General features: G+C 32.7%; 1 protein-coding gene across 11 annotated transcripts in view; it reads right to left on the bottom strand.

Moving 5' to 3' along the window:
- Positions 1 to 12,773: 12,773 nt before the first annotated feature.
- Positions 12,774 to 21,025, bottom strand: part of LOC145241378 (G-protein coupled receptor dmsr-1-like) — a 921,194-nt gene continuing 912,942 nt past the window's right edge. For all 11 annotated transcript variants that reach the window (XM_080104266.1, XM_080104273.1, XM_080104270.1 and 8 more), the window contains one exon: positions 12,774 to 19,320. In XM_080104266.1, the coding sequence (XP_079960392.1) occupies positions 17,791 to 18,939 (1,149 nt within the window). In that variant the 5' untranslated portion in view covers positions 18,940 to 19,320 and the 3' untranslated portion in view covers positions 12,774 to 17,790. The remainder of the gene's footprint in view (positions 19,321 to 21,025) is intronic.

Raw genomic sequence — 21,025 nt, 5'->3', positions numbered from 1 at the left:
ATATATATATATATATACATATATCTATAATATAAAGCTGAATGTTTGTGTGTGTGTGTGTGTGGTCACGAATAGGCACCTATATGGTTGACTATTTAAAAAAAAACTGATTACATATAATGAGATAAGATGTATCGAGATACAGGAATGGGAATTTTGATCCTGCAGAACGGTGGTTCATTAAAATTATGGGGTCTGCGGTCGCACCTGGCCCACAAAGTATATAAATAAAAAAAAAAAATTAAATTAAAAAAAAAAACGTTTACAAGTGTTTTTGACATAGATGTACATAAGAATACTTTGATAAGTATATTTTAACTTACCTCCATAGAATTGAAATATGTCACAAAGTTTAACAAGGTTTTTTAATATAGATTCACAGAATATTGTGATCAGAGTTTCAGTGTGAACAAATATTGTATTATAAATTATGGGGTTTATCTATTTTTTTTACTTTAATCATATTTTGGTTTGGGTTTTATACCGCAGAAATCCGGGCTCTCTTTTTACAACCCTTCCTTTTCATAACCTATCAAACTTTAATAAATCAGACTCCATTTTCTGTAGGCTGTTTTGAACCCAGTCACCGACGGGTACGTTTGCTAGTATATATATATATATATATACAGATAAGCATATATATACATATAAACATATATATATATACATATAGACATATATATATATACGTTTGATATCACTACTATATATTTTTAGTTTCATTTAATTCCCTAACATATCCGAGATCCCTACTGACATATATAAGGGAGAATAAAATAATCAAAAGCGAACTATCTCTATAATTATAAATATAGAATCTGCATAAATTAAAAAGAAAAAAAAAACTATATTTAAGCTTATTTTACGAACGGGTTACGTCAGATAGTCTGCTATCTGTTAGTATATATATATATATATATATATATATATATATATATATGAGAGAGAGAGAGAGAGAGAGATTTAAAGATGCGTCTGTTATCCATGAATGTCTGGCTACAAAATCCAAAATAGATGAAAGGATAACTAGGAAAAAATGGACATTTAAAAAAATGACTGGTTTTTAATTAAAAAGAAAATGACATTTTCTATCCAATATAACATAAAGTGATTAATTCGCTTGTGTGCTATCGACACGATTTAGTGATTAAACTCAATATTTGCAATGGTCATATGCCAACCGCTTTTGCTAATATCATTAGACAGTAAAAACTTTATTTATTTTGATTTTTTTTGGGGGGGGGAGGTATGTTTTTCGTCATTTTTTTTTTTGATTGGATAAATATGTAATTCTAGTCAGATGCTGAACTTTTATTTCATGATGCAGCATAACACGTCAATAAACTTCGAAAACTGAACTATCTGTAAACTCTACGAATCTCGGAAACATTCCAACCCACCTAACGCACTGCGTCATATACTCATATATACTCATATACATATATACTCATATATACTCATATAATCAGCTAAAATCACCAGACGTTTTCGCAGGCGAATCCTGTCGCCGTATCCATTATTTGTCAATTATCTAATTTGATTTTAGTATTTCAAAGGCACCAACTTTCTTCGCAATCGATATGTACGTATTTCGCGACGTGTCTCAGCCTAAAGACATTTTCATAGGGTCATCAACCAGTTTGAAGACGCTAATATTTGGACTATGATTTAAAATTTAATTAGGCTGCTCAATAAGTGTAATTTTCTAGGTACACTGTTCCAACTTTAATTAATTTAACTCATTCCTTGGGTCTGGACCCCAACATCACAGCCCTATTGCTCCCATAAATAAACATTTTAGGCATCGGGATGTGTTATATTTAAATATAGCTGTGTGTAAACTTTAATATTTAATAAGTATTCTTAAAAATACTTTTTAAATAATTGAGTAAAAAAATTAGTAGAAAAAAATGCTCTATATCAAATTCTAATTCATAAGTTGCGATAAAAATTTTAATCGGATTATGAAACACGCGTAATTATTAATGCCTTAATTAATTATTAATATTAATTAATATTCTTAATCCTAATTTGGTGATAATGTGGACACAATCGTCAGTACCAGATCTTTTAAAAGAGTGGGCACTAAATTACTTAGTCAAGGAATGGGAGGGACGCCCTCGCCTTATGTTTCGCTAGTCCCACAGTATATTTTTTCAAAATTTAATTAAGTATTTCGGGCATTGGTTATAAGATACGTATGCTAGACTGTATTTTTAAGAACATGTTATTCAGACAAAAAAAAAAATGAAAAATATTAAATTGATCACACTAATTATATAGAGGATTAAAAGATAGATTAAAAATGAAAATAAAAAAAAATACAAGTATTGTTTTGTTTAGTAACGAATTCTGAAAGAAAAATTCATATGGGTCAACTGGTCAGTATCGGTGTTTGAAAGAGTAGGTACTTTATGGCTTCGTTGGAGAAGTAGGGTAGCTAAACCTTATTCCTCAACTTGTCCAAAAAATTTATTTATCTAATTAAATTACGTATGATGAATTTTAATTTGAGACATTCAGGCTTATGGTGCCCCAATTTTCTTCAAACTTTTCAATAAATGCTATATCGAATTTTCTTTTTTCCTGACTGCTGGAAAATTGCTTCTGTGGTACCAATTTTCAAACTTTCTAGTGTAAAAAACCGACCTAATCAATTATCGTTCCATTTACCTCTTTCATATTTTTGCCAAAAGCTCTGAGTCCATAATTAATCTAGCACTCGTCAAGAACCTCATAGATACTAAACTTATTTCTGATAGTATGGATTTAGATAAGCCCGTTCTACTGTGTATATCTTAACTGTAAGCTCTGAACCTATATACAACGTATTGGATAAAGTAAGGGATATTACATCAATAGTCCTACATATAGCAAAGACATTTGACAAGGTGTGGTACGACGGTTTTCCCATGGAAATAAAATGATACAAGACGAATACTTAATATTAATAAAATTCTTTTTAGACAAGAGACAAGTCCAAGTTTTCCTCAATGGTAGTAGGTAAAAACAAGCGATTATGAATGCGGTTTTGCCTTAGGAGTTGACTCTTTGGTTTTTTCTGATATTCGTAAACGAGCTCCCTGATATACTTGTCTCAGAGATTGGTGTATTTACTGATAATACAGCGCAATATAGAAGATAAGCGGGAAAGGCGTATGATTAAACATCTAAGACAATCATTGAAACCTTAGAAGAAGATTCCAGTTAGTAGTGAAATGATGACGTAAACTAACGGTTACATAAAATGCTGGAAAGACTACGCTCCTTTTTCTTAATAATTAGAAGGCACCTTTTTAATCACTGATTGTCATGACTAATAATACTATATCAAAAAGCTCTTCGTTTAAAATTCTCGAGTTTACATTAATAAGGGCCATGAGTTGGAACAAATACCTTAAGAAAGTTAGTGAAGTTTATTGTAAAAAAGCTAGACTTTTTCTACCGTGATAGAAAGATGTTCACACCTGAGACTATTCTATGCATCTACAAGGCCACTATCCATTTATGCATGGCGTATTGCTTTTACATCTTGGCTGGTGCATCTGTCACAAGTATTTCGCTCTTAGACACGAGGCAAAAACAATAATCCCCAACGTAATAGGTTCTACAGCATAAACCAAAATCCAACCTTTGTCCCCACGCTAAAATGTTGCGTTCCCGTGCTTGTTTTACAAGAATTTTAATGGAATATGTTTCGACGAACTCAAAGAATCCTCTTGGCTTGAATACCACCGACTACCTTGTACCCCAACTGATCCCTAGATTCCGGAAGGCTTTTACGCTAATAGTTTTTGTCCTGAACTGCTAGACTTTAGATTTCTCTCCAGAGCCCCTGCTTACCTGGTTCCCCTTCGGGTCCCTATTTACTTTACTGTACTGACATACAGAATCTTGTGTGTAGCATGAACATTGTAGATTTAATCCTAAATAGTAGTCACTGTCTAAGTGACACTGTTGCGTTTTAGTATGAAATAAACAGTAAATAAGGATATATATGTGTGGGTAAACTCCATTATCAATGAACTTATCTTTACAAATCATTGAAATCTTATTATAGACAACACATGTTATATTATGCCAATTTTAAAATCGTATAATTTCAGAACCTTCGAATGCTATTTGCACATAGGGCGATACACGTCCGGGCAGTCTTTAGTATTATGTCCTGGTTATTGACTTGGTGGACATAAAACACAATAAAGACCGTCTATAATAACGTAGGCAAATTATTTTTCTTTCTCTACTAAATTTACTATTTTTCTTTATCTACTAAATTTACTATTTAAGAAGTGTGCAAACACAACTGCAAGCTTTGATTGTTCAGCCGTACTTTGTATCTCGTTCGCATTTTCCCAGGTTAAATTCATTCCGATCCTAAAAGGAAATCATTTTCTTACATCTGAAAAAAAATAGCAATAATGTTACATGCTGAGAAAATGAGAATAAAATAATGGTTTATACCATTGAATGTTTCCTGTATTTTTGTCTACTCTTTTAACGCTCTTTCTTCGTGTAATAATTACTAAATAAAATGTATTCTGGATGCTTATTAGATATGCATTTATAATAAGAAATCTGGTGTAAAGAAAATACAGAAAAGTCTTTTTCCTGTACGTACTCGTAACGGAAGACGGCATATTCGAAAAGTTACGTAATCATATCAAGTATTTTTTTATTTAGATAATCAAATGTTATGTTTGTTTGATGCGAGTTTAGAAACCCTCTATATTTAATTAAATTTAAAATTCATCCCTGGTCTCTTTCTCCATAACTTCTACAGGATCAAACGTTCATCAATAGCTGCTCAAATACTTAATCACTAAAAATAGGTTAAATAATATTTTTAAAAAAAATACGTGATTAATTTTTTTTGATTTTTGGAATATAACATCTCCATTCAGTGACTATAATTACACCATAGATGTAATTCTATTTTTTTTTTGTTTTTCTTAAATGAGTTCAAGTTTAAATTTACACCGTATTCTTATTATAAACTTACACTATTTGAATTTGAATGAATATATTTGATTGCTTTATGTTAATGTTTCAGTTACTTTTTTAAAAGCCAAAAACAAAACAAAAGGAAAACAACAACTACAAATAAACTAATGGTCAATCAATCGTGAGTGTTTCAGTTCAAATGAATTAAATAAAATTTCCCAATTAATATAAACATCCAAATACTCTCACGTCATCGATGAATAACCTGTGAAAATAAAAGACAAGAGAAAGTTACAAAGTTATAAGAGAGATAAGGCAGACGGGAATCGCGTCGTAAACACCGGTGGAAACCATAAAAAATCCGTCATCTCATAATCATGCCTTTTCACTTCATCTCAAGTTTCATCGTAGAGTAGTGTAAAGTTTATGTCAGAGCACATCTTACTCAGGTCAATTCCGCAGGGATATTCGAGCGTCCTGTACACAGCCTCACTTGTGCAGGTTGTCCCGTGTTTTGACAGCCTTCGCTCGGAGACGGTTAAGTGTTACTAACTCTTTGAAAGATAGTTCAGGGTTTGCTGGGAAATATTTCAGTGCGTGAAGAGTCTTGTAGATGTCGTCTTTGACAGACTAGTATCAACAACGCAGGCGAAAGGAGTCTGATGTTGTTGGCTTGAGGCATGTGGCTGTTTTGTAGCTCTTGCAGAGTGTTAGTCACTGCGGTACGGCTAGAAGTCCATATAAGCTACCTTGTTTCAATAAAAAGCCATGCACATTTTTACTCAGAACAGAAGCATGATTAGACTCTTAGCTATGTACACAATATTAAATCGTAGTCTTTGTGAGTAAACTCCGATTTTATAAAGGCTAAAGAAACCTCAATATTAACAGTAAGTGAAATGAATACATTGAGAGTAAAAATAATGTTGGATATTATTAGAGCACTGCTAATCTCTATATATTCATCACTAAAAACAACACCCAATTTAAAACAGTAACCCTGCCACGTTTGTAAAAAAACATCGCTCATTTAATGTAAGGATTATATGGCAAAATATTGGTACGGTAGTCTGTCGATGCTGTTGGTGAAAATTATGAAAAGCACAAGTATACCACCTGGTATATAAGTGAATTAATGTTATTTTATCATCCCGTCAAATATGAATATTTTATGTAGTAATGTCAACAACTGTATCCAACCGTAAAATAGAACGTCATTTGAGAAGGCGTTTTGAAAGATTTACTAATTGTAGTGTAAACTCGTTTGTTTTCATTACGTCGAGGTTGATTTTGATTTATATTATTTCTGAGATCATAACTGTTGCATCATCGAGTGGAACACACAGACACAACACGAATAATAAGTTAATTCTGTTAGGTGAAATAGATGTCCGTGTTAGGTAGCTACAAATGGTAAGTGCGTTGACAAGTAAACAGCTAAGCGCTTGCATTCCAACTCACACCTTTAAATGATTCCAACAGTTTGACTATTTATATATACGGAAACCGTAATCACGTGTACATACCACGTCATCATTCTAACTATGAATTAAACAGAGTACACCATAGCTCGAACACAAAACAGTTTTATTTCGAAACTGCATCTTATTCAAACATACTTAAGCCAACTCTGACAAGAAGTGGTAGTAACGACAAAGGACGTAATTATGTATTAATTATAATCTGCTTCGGATTTAATGTTAAATTGCACTCACAAATGTAAACGCGAATATTCTTGTAATAATTATCATGTCAATTAAAACCAGTTTGAGTTTTATTTTCCTGATTTTTGTGGAATTTAAACATATATTTGGACAATTATGCTAATCTTTCTATTTTCTGGTGCTTTAAGTTTGTATCACTTTATTGCAAATCTCTAAAATGTAGATTTTCGCTAATAAAACAATATGCTAATTTTATATTTCTATTTATATGAAATAAAGTACATATCAAGAAATAATATTAATCAAAAACAAAAACAATTTTCATATTCTGTGGTTTAAGGAAATATTCATTTCTCAACCTAACTCCCATGCTTCAAAATCACGTTGAATAGCATCTTGTAAACTGATGATGTCATCGGTGGATTTGAAATCATATGATGCTATAGGAAACTACCAAAATCTTACTCCAAAGTTTATCGTTCGTCGAAAATTGAACACATCTTTCATAAATGTTCATCTTTATTATTGATCAGCGCTGCTCAATTGGGTTTATATCTGGAGAACAAGGTGGCCATGTCAGCAAGTTTCTCCACTAATTCCTAATGAATTAAGATAGGATGTCGTAGCCTTTGTTCAGTGGGATGGAGCATTGTCGTGCATAAAAGTCAATTTGCCCTGACGCGCCAATGGAAGGTTATCAAGCCATGGTGACAGATCCTCATTTAAAAAATAGAATATAAGACTTGCTTGCCAGTTTGACACCTTCTGGTACTCGAAATGGTCCACTTAGTTCGTCGCAGATTATTCCAGCCCAAACATGACACCTCCACTTCCCTGTCGACGACTGAATCAGTAGGTAGGGAATCTAAGAGAACTCCAAACTTTGGCCCACCTATCTGGTCCATGAAGGATTGCTTTGGCCTCATCGATAAAAAAACATTTTCAAAGCTGGTTTTCATGTATTTCTGAGACGGAGCCAAGTGTTTACTTATGAGTTTAGTTTAAAGTTAATTTTTCTATGGGCTTAATGCTTCTTGCAATTTCATTTAAGACATAGCGGCGTGTCTTCCTGGACGAGGAAGGTATTCCAACTTTGTAAAATATAGCAGCACTGTTGCTATCTGGCTGCTTGATTACTCGACGGCGAAATTTTCTAACATCACGAGCAGAAACTGACTTTCTTGTGTTTTTGTCCTACCTTGGTTTTATGTTTGGACTTTCAATGAACTAAGATAATGTTCTTCAATCTTTTATAAACTCCTTGGCTATATCTATGAAAGTTAAAACTTCTTCAAGGCTTTATACAACACGTTCCTTTTTACTAGCTGTCAATCGACCCTTTCTAGGAATTTTAGGAGACCTGCAATAAATTGATACACACTTAAAATTACCAAAAAATAAGAAAAAGTTAGCATAATTTTCAAAATATTTGTCCAAATTCTACAAAAATCAGGGAAATAAGGCACTTTGTTAGGCTCTACCGGTGTTATACCAAATGTCACTTTTCTGCGTTTCATAGCAAGTTCCAAATTAAAAAAATTGACCTGCAATGAACGATATAAAATGTACAGATAAAGATGTCTAAAAAACAAATATACACAACTACAATCAATCCGTTTATACCGTATTGTGTAGTAACTTATACTGTTTACTTCGCTTACTTTCCAGTAATGAATAGTAGTTCTATATAAATACATACATCATTTATATACACCGACAATTATATAATTTGAAAAACCTAATTACGGTCACTTATGAATCCAACAATAAATATGCAATCGTCGTTTTATTTTGACAAAAATATAATTTTTATGTCATATTTCTGTACCCGACAAGAAACAAACACCACCTGAGGTAGTTGTGATGGCGTTAGAACCTAAATGACAAAAGTAGCTTTAAGACAGATCATGATAGCTACACGTGTTTATATTTCTACCGGCTATGTTCGTCTTTTATTCTTTGCTAAATGTTATTAATGTTTTCGATTGTTGAAACAGTAAATGTTACATGTTTTCTGGTTGTAGAAAAATTAAATTAAATTGGAACCTTTTCCTCGTAGAAGCTAAATTATTAATTGTGAATGTTAATAGCTTCTGGGAGAGGAACAAGTATTCGCGTTCCCTCTAATATCAACGAAACCTTATACTAAGTACATGCTACTTTAAATTTTTTTATACTCCAAACACGATATGTTTCTTTACATTTATCATGGTTACTGCATCTGGTTATAGAAAACGGAATTAGTAGATTAAAGATAGTTAACTTCGCGCCATAAATGATAGAATGGCATTGGTTCATATTACTTGTTTTTTCCCAATATATTGCTCTAGTTTACTCTGCTATTTTCTTGCACTTAATAAAGGTTGCATAGAAAGATTCCCTTATTATTATGATGCGTATCTATTTCGAAATATTCGGGATAATTAACTGGAATCTAAAAAGATATAACCAACGTTGGAGTAGAAATAACTGGCATAGAATGTCGGCGGGGCTTACCTTTTCGGTTAGATTGACCTGAAGATACCATATATATTATATATTTAGATATCATCCTTAACATTCACTCCTATGCTGAAGAGCCGTTGCTCTAAACAACTAACTACTTTAAAAGGCTTATTGATGTAAAAGAACGCATGAGCACGTGAGAAATATATCAGCAGCAACTAGTATGTACGCAGTAGTAGTCGAAACAAAGCACATATTCAAAATAGGAAATCTGCGCGAGAAAAAAACGAAAAAAAACACCACGTGATCGGTGACACAACAAGGTTAATGATGAAAGCAAACGGATGTGTAAAGTGACGGCGAGGATGGGATGGCTGTGGCCAATAAGTGGTCGGAGGAAAGAGAAACGCGCGCTAAGTGTAATGGAGACGAAGCGAGAGACTTTTAAGGTGGGAAAGTAACGGTTATAAATATTTTTGTTTAAAAGAAAAAATGCCGAACCGGGTTTCCTAATTCATGTATACTTGTTTTTGCAAGGTTATATTGAGAATTCATCAGAAACGATATCAGGAACTCCCAATAAGGTACTATCTTTATTAACCTTGCTGCGTGTAAACAAAAGTCTTTGTTCCAAACAGACATTCAAGCACACGTTCATACACGAACATTTTATAGCAATCCCCATTCGTCTTATTGGAACAATTCAATCTGATCAGCTGTAACTGTAAGAAAGCAGAAAGAAACCCGCCAATAAGACTGTCAGAAATCATATATGAATAGCTTTAATTCTTAGTACAATGAAATAACAGGCACTTGAAAATATACCGAAAACTAATTTTCTTCAACAATTACAATATAGCAGTCAGCAATTATCATAGACCGTGCCACTCTAGAAGAGAGTGTATTATTCAATCGCCCTATTCTAACGTTCATAGGTAAAACGAACTGGAACACAAAAATAAAATAGATTGCAAAGGTTGCTACAAAGAAGACGGGTCCCTTCTACCCCGCTTGCAAAATATACCTGATAATATAATCTCTACAACGTCACAAGTCGCCGAAGAATGAAATATTGTTGCCATATATCGGTCCCTGCATATACTACTGTCTTTAGTGAACAGGTTCAAAAGTCTTTCAAATATAATTGGTCTTACACTCTCAACCAGGCCGCAACTTTGCTTCATCTCTGTGTTTTTTTTTTACGAGAACTTTAATGCAATGTGCTTTGCGGATGCGCATTAGCTGATTGGTAGCAAAATTCCACGTTATCACTGTAGGAATCCTGCGAGGCTAGAAAGTCTTCTACTGTGGTAGTTTATTTCTTCGAACTGCAATACTTTGATTACCCTTCGTACATCCTGCATACCCGATCATATTAATATGAAAAAGTTTTAGTTTAATGTAAACAGACATATCGCAGCTAAACTCCCTACACAAACTGTACCCGGAAACGGTGTGCCCAAATTATATAAGCTCGTTATGTCGCAGTGGTAATTCGCATAGTTGGAGCGAATATGATTAAAGAGAAGTATCCAAGTTCGAAGAAGCATTGGACACATTCTGATAGAGTCTATATGTATACTATTTTCTAATGCATTCTTATCTTGTTTGGTGGACCTTGCGAGAATAGAGCTTAATAAGTGTACGATAGTCATTAGCACAAAAGCGTAGTAATCATTACTAGTGAGTATTTGTTATAATTTGCTTATTTAAAAGGAACGGCACATGAATAACTTCTTTACATTGGACTTGAATACGACCAAATTGTTATAAGTTGGTAAGCAGATGAGTAGAAAAGAGTTTCGCAGGCTGGTAGTTCAAGGACGTAGACTTTGTTCATGGAATCCTCGTTTAAATGTAGACATAAATAGAGAGCAGAGGAAATTGTTGATTGTGGTATTAGCTAAAAAAGTGTTTTTCGTAAAAATGTGACAAGGGACGCAGTAGACCCGAACTTGGACTAGCAATTACCAGAAAAATTACGACAGAGCAGAGACAGGCTAGCAACGTCTCTTCTGCAGGAGAGAGGTTGCAGGGAGGAAAAAAAATTACCTACAAAGTTTCGAAGCCGGTTTCAAACTTTGTCAGTATATGATAGGAAGCTCAAAGCACCCCTTGCTAAAGTGTGGTAATAGTGTACTTGCTAATTATAAAAGTTAAGAATAAAATAAAACATACCTTGTTTGGCTTGAATAGGATACACACTTTAGAAGGCATCGACATCAACTGGAAAAAGTTACACATATATGTTTTTCATTTCACACACATACACAAACAGAGAAAAAGATGTTTGCTTTTATTTACATTTCTAGACAAAGACAGAAATGCAGGTCAACTCAATCGTTTATATATGCTTCATCTAAAAGTACACGTCATAAAAATATAAAGAAAACGGGCTAATTCATAACCCGGTCCAGAAAGACAACTTTAATATTTCCACAGTTAAAAACCTACATTTATATTGTTAATTTCAACCACAGTACTCCATCCTAGCATACACTTGACTCTTATACAGGTAAACGACTGCATCTGGAGTTAGATATATACGTTCTGTAAATAAACCTAGCAATAGTACATGGTGGATGGATAAAATTGTCGCCCTACAAAAGACGACGTGATTCTCTTTCCATTTGATGAAAACCGGTTTTCTTTTTTGTTGCAGACCATCTACTAGTTTGCCTAATGTGTACATATCCCAAGAGCGAGATCAGCTTTCTATCATGTCTGAAAGTTACACAATGTGAAACGAGCGAGATCGGAGATGGCCGGTTGTACAATTCATGTTCGCTGCGAGCCTGAGTTATGACAACAGAACAATTGTCAGCCCCCTCAAAATGCAAATCCGGACGGTTCAACGCCTGAAAACATACACAAGTGGATGAAAACTTAAGTTACAGGCAACTGTTTTGGTTGTTGGTGTGGTTATAATTCAGGACCACATCATGCCACGTCGCATCTTCGATTCTGCTTGAAAGTTAACATGTATGTGTACCTGTATGTACTGAAGAGTATAGTGGTTGCCTGATCCAATCATATTCCCGCTGGAGGATCATGGGTGTGACAGCATGGCTTATCGCCGACCCATAAGCCCAAAGTGGCCCAAGCTAGGTTTCTGAAGGACTACAACGGTTTGCAACCTTTTTTACTGTCCCCCTTCCTCCCTCGAGCTAAACTTGCTGGACTGGTCCGTTTTGCCAGTCGTCCAAAACTCCATCAACTTGCCCTCTCATGACAACAAAATTAGCCTAATCGTCGCCATCAGCCGAGTATTCGCCGAAAAGCATGCTCCCTGTTCCAGACTGGTATCGCGGAGGTGATTGAGGCTGGAGGCTGCTACGTTTATAAATGTCAGCTCTACTAAATAATAAAGTTACCTGGATTGAACTTTTTCAGTAAAAGTTATAAAAATTAAGCTGTTGCGTTGTTTTCTTTAGGAAGAAAAATGTATCCTTCCAACCTGTACTTTCCCTGAATATACTTAGTTTATAGTAGGTATTTATTTGCTTCCCCACGTAAGCAAAATATGACACAAGGTCCGTTTTTATGTGAGGTGAAGGGGGAAGGGGAAGGGGGAGGGAATAGTTTATATAGGGTTGCCCCTACATAGACCAACAACCAATTGCCACAAAGTGCAGCGTCTGCCGGAACATATACAACAATTTGATCCCAGCAAAAGTGACATTACATTATAGTAAATAAATGCAAACTATGAAAACAATGGACAATCATTCTTATGTTTATTTCCATTAATAACATGTACATAATCCAATTGAATATGAAACAACAAGAAACCTTCCGTTTCTCAGGTTTTAGTCCCCCACCCCAGAAGAAAAGAAACAAGATAAATATCTGTTATTAATCTAGCACTATAGTTGACCCAAAACAAAAAGATAGTGTCTGTTAGAATTTCTTTTTTTTTTACGAAATGGCTTCTTTTCGCTCTTTATTGATTCAAGTCTTTGCATTTCTTCCGATTCGTTAATCTAGCAACTCAAGTTGGCGATAAGCCTAGATCAATGTCCGGTAATTTCTGAGAAATCATGTAGAGTTCTTTTAGCTTTCGGTCAATGTCTATTGTTTTGTATTGGAACAAACAGTTAATATATGTCATTAATGATATTTTTTTCCATCTTTCTCTTTTTATTTATTTTCAATCTGAATTATTTTTAACGTAACTTGTTGGGATATTGTCGTTATATACATCATTCAACTTTGTTCGAATTCAATTTGTTTCTTCCTCATATATGTACATACAATTAATTGGTTGTTAAAATGAAATAGGTTTATTGCGTGATAAAGAAATCATATATACATATATATTTTTATTAATCTTTTCTCAAGTAAGAAATTTGTAATAGATCAATATATTGTGGTAATATATATATGTATATATATATATACGTGCATATATATATAAACATATATATATACATATATATACATATATATATACATATATATACATATATATAGATATATAAACGCACATATTGTGTACATTTTATTTATACAGCACCGTTGTAGCTGTTTATGTACATAGATTATCTTCGGCCTTGTAAATCTAATATTCATCTGGCCGAGTTGTTATAATGTATATGCCAGGTAGAAACTTGACTGGAATTACAACAAATTCGCTTTAAAATCTATTTAATTTGTTTTATTCATGTGTTTATATAATCAGAACTTACATCTGACTTCAATTAGCGACAAGTAAGAATCTTAAATAGTATTTAATGCTATCTTTCATATAACTATCTAATTGCATATATGTTCATACATCAATATTTCCGCATTTAAATGTATATATATGTATGCATATATATATCTTTATATATATATATATATAGAGATAGAGAGATAGATAGATAGATAGATAGATAGATAGATAGATAGATATATGATAATGTGTGCGTGTATGCATTTGTATGTGTATATGTACACTGAACAGACATTTAATAAATAAACCGTGGGTCGAAACATGTAATTTTCTAAAATTATTGGTCACGCATTAATTGTCTATACACAGTTGAAATTAGAATACAATTTTGTCAGTGAAAAAATATGTGACTTGCCAATATTTTACAGTGTAAATTGTTTTCATGTTGGTCAAGTTTTTTTCGTAGTTTAGAGCATAATTTCTGGAAATTTATTCATAATTCGATTTTAACAAATTAACCTTCAGTAAATCAGCCATATAAGATAGTCGATTTTATTTTTACATGTATTGTTTTATATGTATGGATAAATAACATAATGCTTTACATGTATTCTTTATAATTGTTTACATGCATTGTTTAAATATCTCTATAAAACAATAAGAATTGTTGAGGAATATAGCGTTGTATATATTATTAATCGATATGACTTAAACGCAGTACAAATCAAGATGATGACATGCATACATAAAAACATACATATATGTATATACATATATATAATTCTAATAAATGAAAATATATTCGCAAAGACACACACACAACACACACACACACATATATATATATATATATATATATATATATATATATATATATATGGGTCTAGTTCTATTTCACAGCGTCGTTTGTTTGAAATTATATTTATGAAATACGTGATCAAAATATTATCATCGCTTTATATATATATATATGCATATATATATGCATATATATATATATATATAAAAATAAAATATTAATAAAAGTTCCATAATTGTTGCTTTCACTAACGCTTTCGATTCGTCCACGAATCATCTTCAGGTGTTGAAGTAAAAGTGCGAAGGAGCGAAAATGAGAATTAAAAGTGAAAACTAAAATATGTAGTAAACAGCCTTAGGCGATGATAAGTTAAAATATATAGAAAAGTCGATTAAAAATATTGGCCGATTAAAAATTGGAGTATTAAAATCAGCAAGTTCGTGGATACTGTTAACAAAGTCCGTCCACTACGAACTACACAAGACATAACTGCTTTTCTCGAATACAATGGCATTTATAGTGGGTTGAAGAGTTCTAATATATGACGCTTCAAGAATTTTAACTTTTTAATATTATTTTCATAAGAACCTTTCTAACATTGGAGAGGGGACAATTATGTTATGTTATCAAATGTTTATATACATAGCTAATATTATTTCGATGCATGGTTATTCGCTGGGACAACGTTACCGTTGGATGCCTAATTTATGTATTATTTTTTTAGTTACATTCTGACAACTTACTTCAGAATCGAAGAAAATCAAATTAAAAATATCGTACGTAGATACTTGACGCCTGTTGACAGTAATCTAAAATTAAATTCATTATTTAATACAAGAAGTTTAGAACACAAAACCTTGTTGTAAGAAACAACTCATTGCCGGCTATAAAAACGTTGGAGCAAACAAATGTAGTGTATAAATTCGAATGCTCTATGGGAGAATGTAACTCCGAAAATAATACATATACTATGCATACAACGACAACTTTTTCCCGGCGAATAACTGTGCATCGAAATAATACCAGCGCTATATATAAACATTTGATGAAAGAACATCATTATCCTCCATCCAATCTTAGAAAGGTCCTTATGAAAAAAAATATTAACAAATGAAAAATTCTTGAAACGTCATATATTAGAACCCTTCAACACATTATGAATTATATCGCATTCGGGAGAAGCAGTAACGTTCAAAAATGTTTTGCGTAATTCGTAGTGGACGGATTTTGTAAACAGTGTCCACGAATTTGCTGATTTTAATATATGAATTTTTAATCGACCAATATTTTTGATCGATTTTTCATCAACTTTATATATTTTAACTTCTCATCGCCTAAATCTGTTTACAGTATATTTTAGTTTTCACTTTTAATTCCCATGTTCGCTCCTTCGCACTTTTACTTCCACACCTGGACGAATCAAATGCGCTCGTGACAGCAACAATTATGGAACATTTATTAATATTTTAATTTTGATATAAAATACTATATGGAAAATAAAAAATAAAAAAAAAGAATCATGATGCAAAGTGTCTCCGTTGCATTTAATAATGTTTGTTTAAATGAAAAAAAAATGCTGCCTTATTATACCAATATATATATATATATATATATATATATATATATATATATATATATATATATATATATATATATATAGATAGATAGATAGAGAGAAAGAGAAAGAGAGAGATACACGTAATTGGTATTATGCATATATATATAATGTGTATATAGCAATATACTTGTATATGCGCACATATACACGCATATTTATATGCATTCATTTATACATATATTACTACTATCCACATATTTATTCAATATATAAATATAAATGTGTATGCATACGTTTCTCTATTTATTTATATACACGATATACTTATTTACTACATAAATGTTTATATATATATATATATATATAATATGTCTGTGTAAATTGAAACGTAAATCTGTATATACATATATGGCGACTATAATTTATGAATAATTGCATGTATATATAAATCTATATATAAATCTATATATGTTTATATATATATATATATATATATATATATATATATATATATATATATATGTATATATATACCATAACTGTGTCTTTTAAGAAGAAAGTTATAAAATTGTATATAACTAAAAAAATATAGACAATTAAAACAAATAAAATAATATCTTCGCCTGGTTAGAGATTTATGGAATTTCAATGCTTCAAAACTTTGATAACAGTTTTCTGTATAATCGTAACTATGGTATTAATCAAATGAAACTAGTTTAAATATACTTTTATGGTTATTCAGTTAGTCATGTAAATATTCACATGCACATATATCATATATATGTGTGTATGCGTGTGGTTGTGTGTGGGTGCGTGTTACTTATCTTTCGGATATTCTGAATTCATGAAGTCTACGTGAAATATAAAAAAATAGAACTTGTTCAAGATTTGCGACAAAAAGAATTCGTAAAATTATTAAGTAGATAAAAAATCTAAACGTTAATGAATAATTTGAAATGTACACTTATTAAATTAATATTTCATATATATATATATATATATATATATATATATATATATATATATATATATACATATATATATATATATATTGTTTTATGCATTTATATTTTTTTATCAGATGCGTTCTCCTGATTTGTATTACCGTATTAAATGTGTAATTTGTGTCAGGATTACTGTAAAATTAAATTCCTGCTCTCTGGTGTGTTTTTTCAAGTACTTAATCGACCTCGACTGGCGGGGATTTCTTGTCTGCTATCATTTGAGGTACATATAGGGGCACTGAATACAATAATTACGTCGAACATGCAATATTTCAATCATCAATCACATCACTTGAAATGAGGGAAACATTACGAAGATCCAAGTTATAAATTTGACACAGATCCCTTCGACATTATACTCTTCGTCATTTTTCTTTTGCCGCTTCTCTTTTTGTTGTTGTTGTTGTTGTTGTTGTTGTCGACTTTGTTGCTGTTTGTTGTTCAGTTTTTCATATGTAGTGAAATGTCATTACTATAATGGAAAATCAAGGGAGCATATCGCGAAGACCCATGTAAACACTTTAGACATAAAGTAGTATCCAAATACATCGTTCCAAGTTTGTAGAGCTTTTTTTAATTGGTAAAGTTTTTCTTATTGAAGATGGGTGTCTGCTGAATAACAGAAATCCAATGAATGACAATATCAATGTCTATCAATGGCAATATAATACTATCAACGCCAGGAATAATACAAACTATGGATTCTGTTTGTCTTTTTGTCAGACTTCAGTGTAGCGTGTTGCCTGTGGGGAAACCAGCTGCAGTTGACGGTCTTGCACGATGAAAGTCTTGAAGAATATTTTGATAAACGTGTCTCGAAACTGTTTGCTCATGGTACAGTAAAGGATGAAATTGATGCCGTTGTTGATTAACGTGAGAATGTCCAGTGTGTCTGCGAAGATGCCGTAATAGAGTGCGAAAAAGGAACTCATCGATCCGCTCAGGATGTTCAGAACGCCTTGCGGTATCTCTGTCACTAGAAACAGAACAACCACAGCGAGAAGCATCTTTGTTGTACGGTTCGTTTTTCTTTCTCGACCGCCATCGTCTTCCGTCCTTCCGCTCCGACTCTGCAGTCGTTTGCGTCGCTTCTCAGCATCTTTCATGGCCTTCACTATCAGGAAGCTAAGAAGGGTTAGAAAAACGCAGGGTACTAACTTCACAAGAATGGCCTGCACCCAGAAATTCAGGGTTCTCGATATTTTCTCCGCTTGGGTGTGTTCCTTATAATTTATATACCAAGTCGTTGACGTGTTGTCAGTCCTATGTTGGATTTCCAGCGTGGCGCTGTTTGGCATGCATACAACCGTTGTAACTATAGTGACAACCACAACAGATAGCTGTGCCCGTTGGATAGTACAGAGATGGGTACTTTGACGGGGATGTTTGATGAAAATATATCGGAAGAGCGCTAAGGTGACTGTCAACCAAATCGAAATCGAATGCACGACGACGCTGCAAATGGCATAAGCAAATAAAAACCGCGCAGCACTTAAGGTATCCCTGGCTGCTGACGGATCGGTGCCGTAAATAACATATTGGTGAAGAGCGAATGGAAAGTAGAGGGCCATTGTCAGGCCATCAGAGATCGCCAAGCCGGTGAGGATGATGTTGGCCGGAGAAATCATATTCTTTCGCGTCAGAACTATGATATTGAGAATGTTTGCAAGAACGCCCAGAATACAGACAATAGCTGCGACATAACCATGGATACCAGCGTACCATTTCGAATAATAAAACAAATACGAGAGCGTCTCATCCATTGGCATGTCGGTTACCATTTCGGTGTTTTCTGAGAGCGTTTCTGGCGATTGTGTAATCCTCTCATTATTTATACTCCGTTCGTAAAGGTTTCGAAGAATCGCCATGTTTGAAAACAAATATTCTTTTCTTGTCGTTATTTTATAAGAATGTTCTTCAATGAAACGTTTTTATTGCTATGTATAGCTTTAAACGTCGTTGTTCGAATGTTCTAATGGTAGAGAATACTTCTGTTTCACCTCTGCACTTTTATTTATCATCGCAAAACTCGTAGAGATATGTGCTTTAAAATATGAAGTCACATCGGTCAGAACAGGCATGTTTTCCGGGCTTAGAATTCAAAAGAATTATTGTTGAGTTGAATACGCTTTATTATTGAAATCATTGTTCAATAATGTCCTTTAATGTCATCCCCTGCTTCGAACGAAAGCCATACACCAGGAATCGTTGGTCTTGGAGACTGGTTAAACCATTGGCTACTGCTGGATCTGAAAATATAAAAAAAAGAACGCACATTATTAACTTATACTTTGCACACATTTTTGTCGTGAAATGTGGTAAAGTTAAGAGACAAGAATGAATACATACTGTAACATAGTTTGATGGTCACTTAGGAAGAGAACTATTGATGCCTTTTAATTCCCTTTTACAGGAATGCATCAGAAGTAAAAGAAACATTAAGTTAAACTCGCAAATGTGTATGTATCTCACGCAGATCCAATCTTGTTAGAGGCTAATTGATTTCTGGAAATTACACTGCAACCAAATGAATACGCACACGCACACGCACAAATACACACATATATATACACACATATACATATATATATATATGCATTCATACATAAATATATTCATTTTGCTTCAGTGCAAAATTTCAGAAATAAAAGTGCCTCTGTCCGTCTTATTAAACGATCCTTGATTTCTAAAATTTTCCACTCAAGCAATATATATATATATGTATATATATATATATATATATATATATATATATATATATATATATATATCTGAGGAAAGATAGTTTATTTCCTTATAATATATACTCATCTATATTTAAGAACTTCCATGTAATTACAGAGTAATATCATAAATGAATGGAAAATTTGTACTACAAAACAGATACTCTAAGAGTTGTATACGTCAACTGAATTAAAGGAATAAATTGTAAGATAATCAACATTATGAACTTTTGAATAAAGACTCTATTCATTCATTATCATATAAAAATATAAATGCATGTGTATTCATCGCATTTCTATCATTAAAGCCAGAATCCCTCCATGATCATTTTTATTTTTAGTTTTATTTTAGATTCTAGCCAATGCCACTATTTATTCATCATTACATGCACTTTTGATACAAATAACAAAACACATTGCCCTTTATTATTTTGATATTCTTCAGATACGATTCAATATTAATAAAACACTAACACAGCATTTATATATATTATACACGGCATAATCACATTGACACAGGTTCTCGTCAAATCACCGAAGTTAAGCAACGTTGAGCCTCGTCATTACTAAAATCGGTGACCAATTTGGAAATTCCAGGCGATGTATGTAGGAGGACGTCAACAGCTGCCTGCAAGAATTGCACAAAACTAACGTCCTCATATCCCCTGACAGGGATATGCATACGCTTGTGAATTTCATGCTCCTTGTTTTCAGACTGCTTGTGAATTTCATACTCCCATGAAAATTCCTCCTTAGGGGGAAGCCGGTTAAACCCGAATAGGGTTAGTGCTTACTGCTTTTTAACACAGTATTACAAAAAAATACACAATTAAGAAACGTACATAAGAAAGTTTAGAAAAGCATGTTATATATATATATATATATATATATATATATATATATATATATATGCGTGTGTGTATGGATCTGTTTGTGTGTGGGTGTGCGTACTCCATGAAGCCATTTAACTTTTATATTATCCTTACAATATATATGTGATTAGGGAATGGTGGTGAACTTTATATCCTCGTGTGTCTTCTATTGCAGAGAAAGCCAATTCAACCCATCTAGATTGAATTTTGCTGTCTGTAAAAATGCCATATATTTATGTGCTTGTAAGAGATTGAAAATTTATAACGACTATCAAATAATTGATGTGTTATTAGTCTTCTGTTTTTCCTGTAATTTCTCTCCTCCGTTCTTTTTTATCGTCTACATCTCCTTTCTTATT

The sequence above is a fragment of the Euprymna scolopes genome, chromosome 20 (genome assembly GCF_053919585.1).
Source record: "Euprymna scolopes isolate OS-2025 chromosome 20, ASM5391958v1, whole genome shotgun sequence".
In the NCBI taxonomy this organism is placed as follows: domain Eukaryota; kingdom Metazoa; phylum Mollusca; class Cephalopoda; order Sepiida; family Sepiolidae; genus Euprymna; species Euprymna scolopes.
Note: the sequence above shows the minus strand (reverse complement) of the source record. Positions and strands in the feature narration are given on the sequence as shown.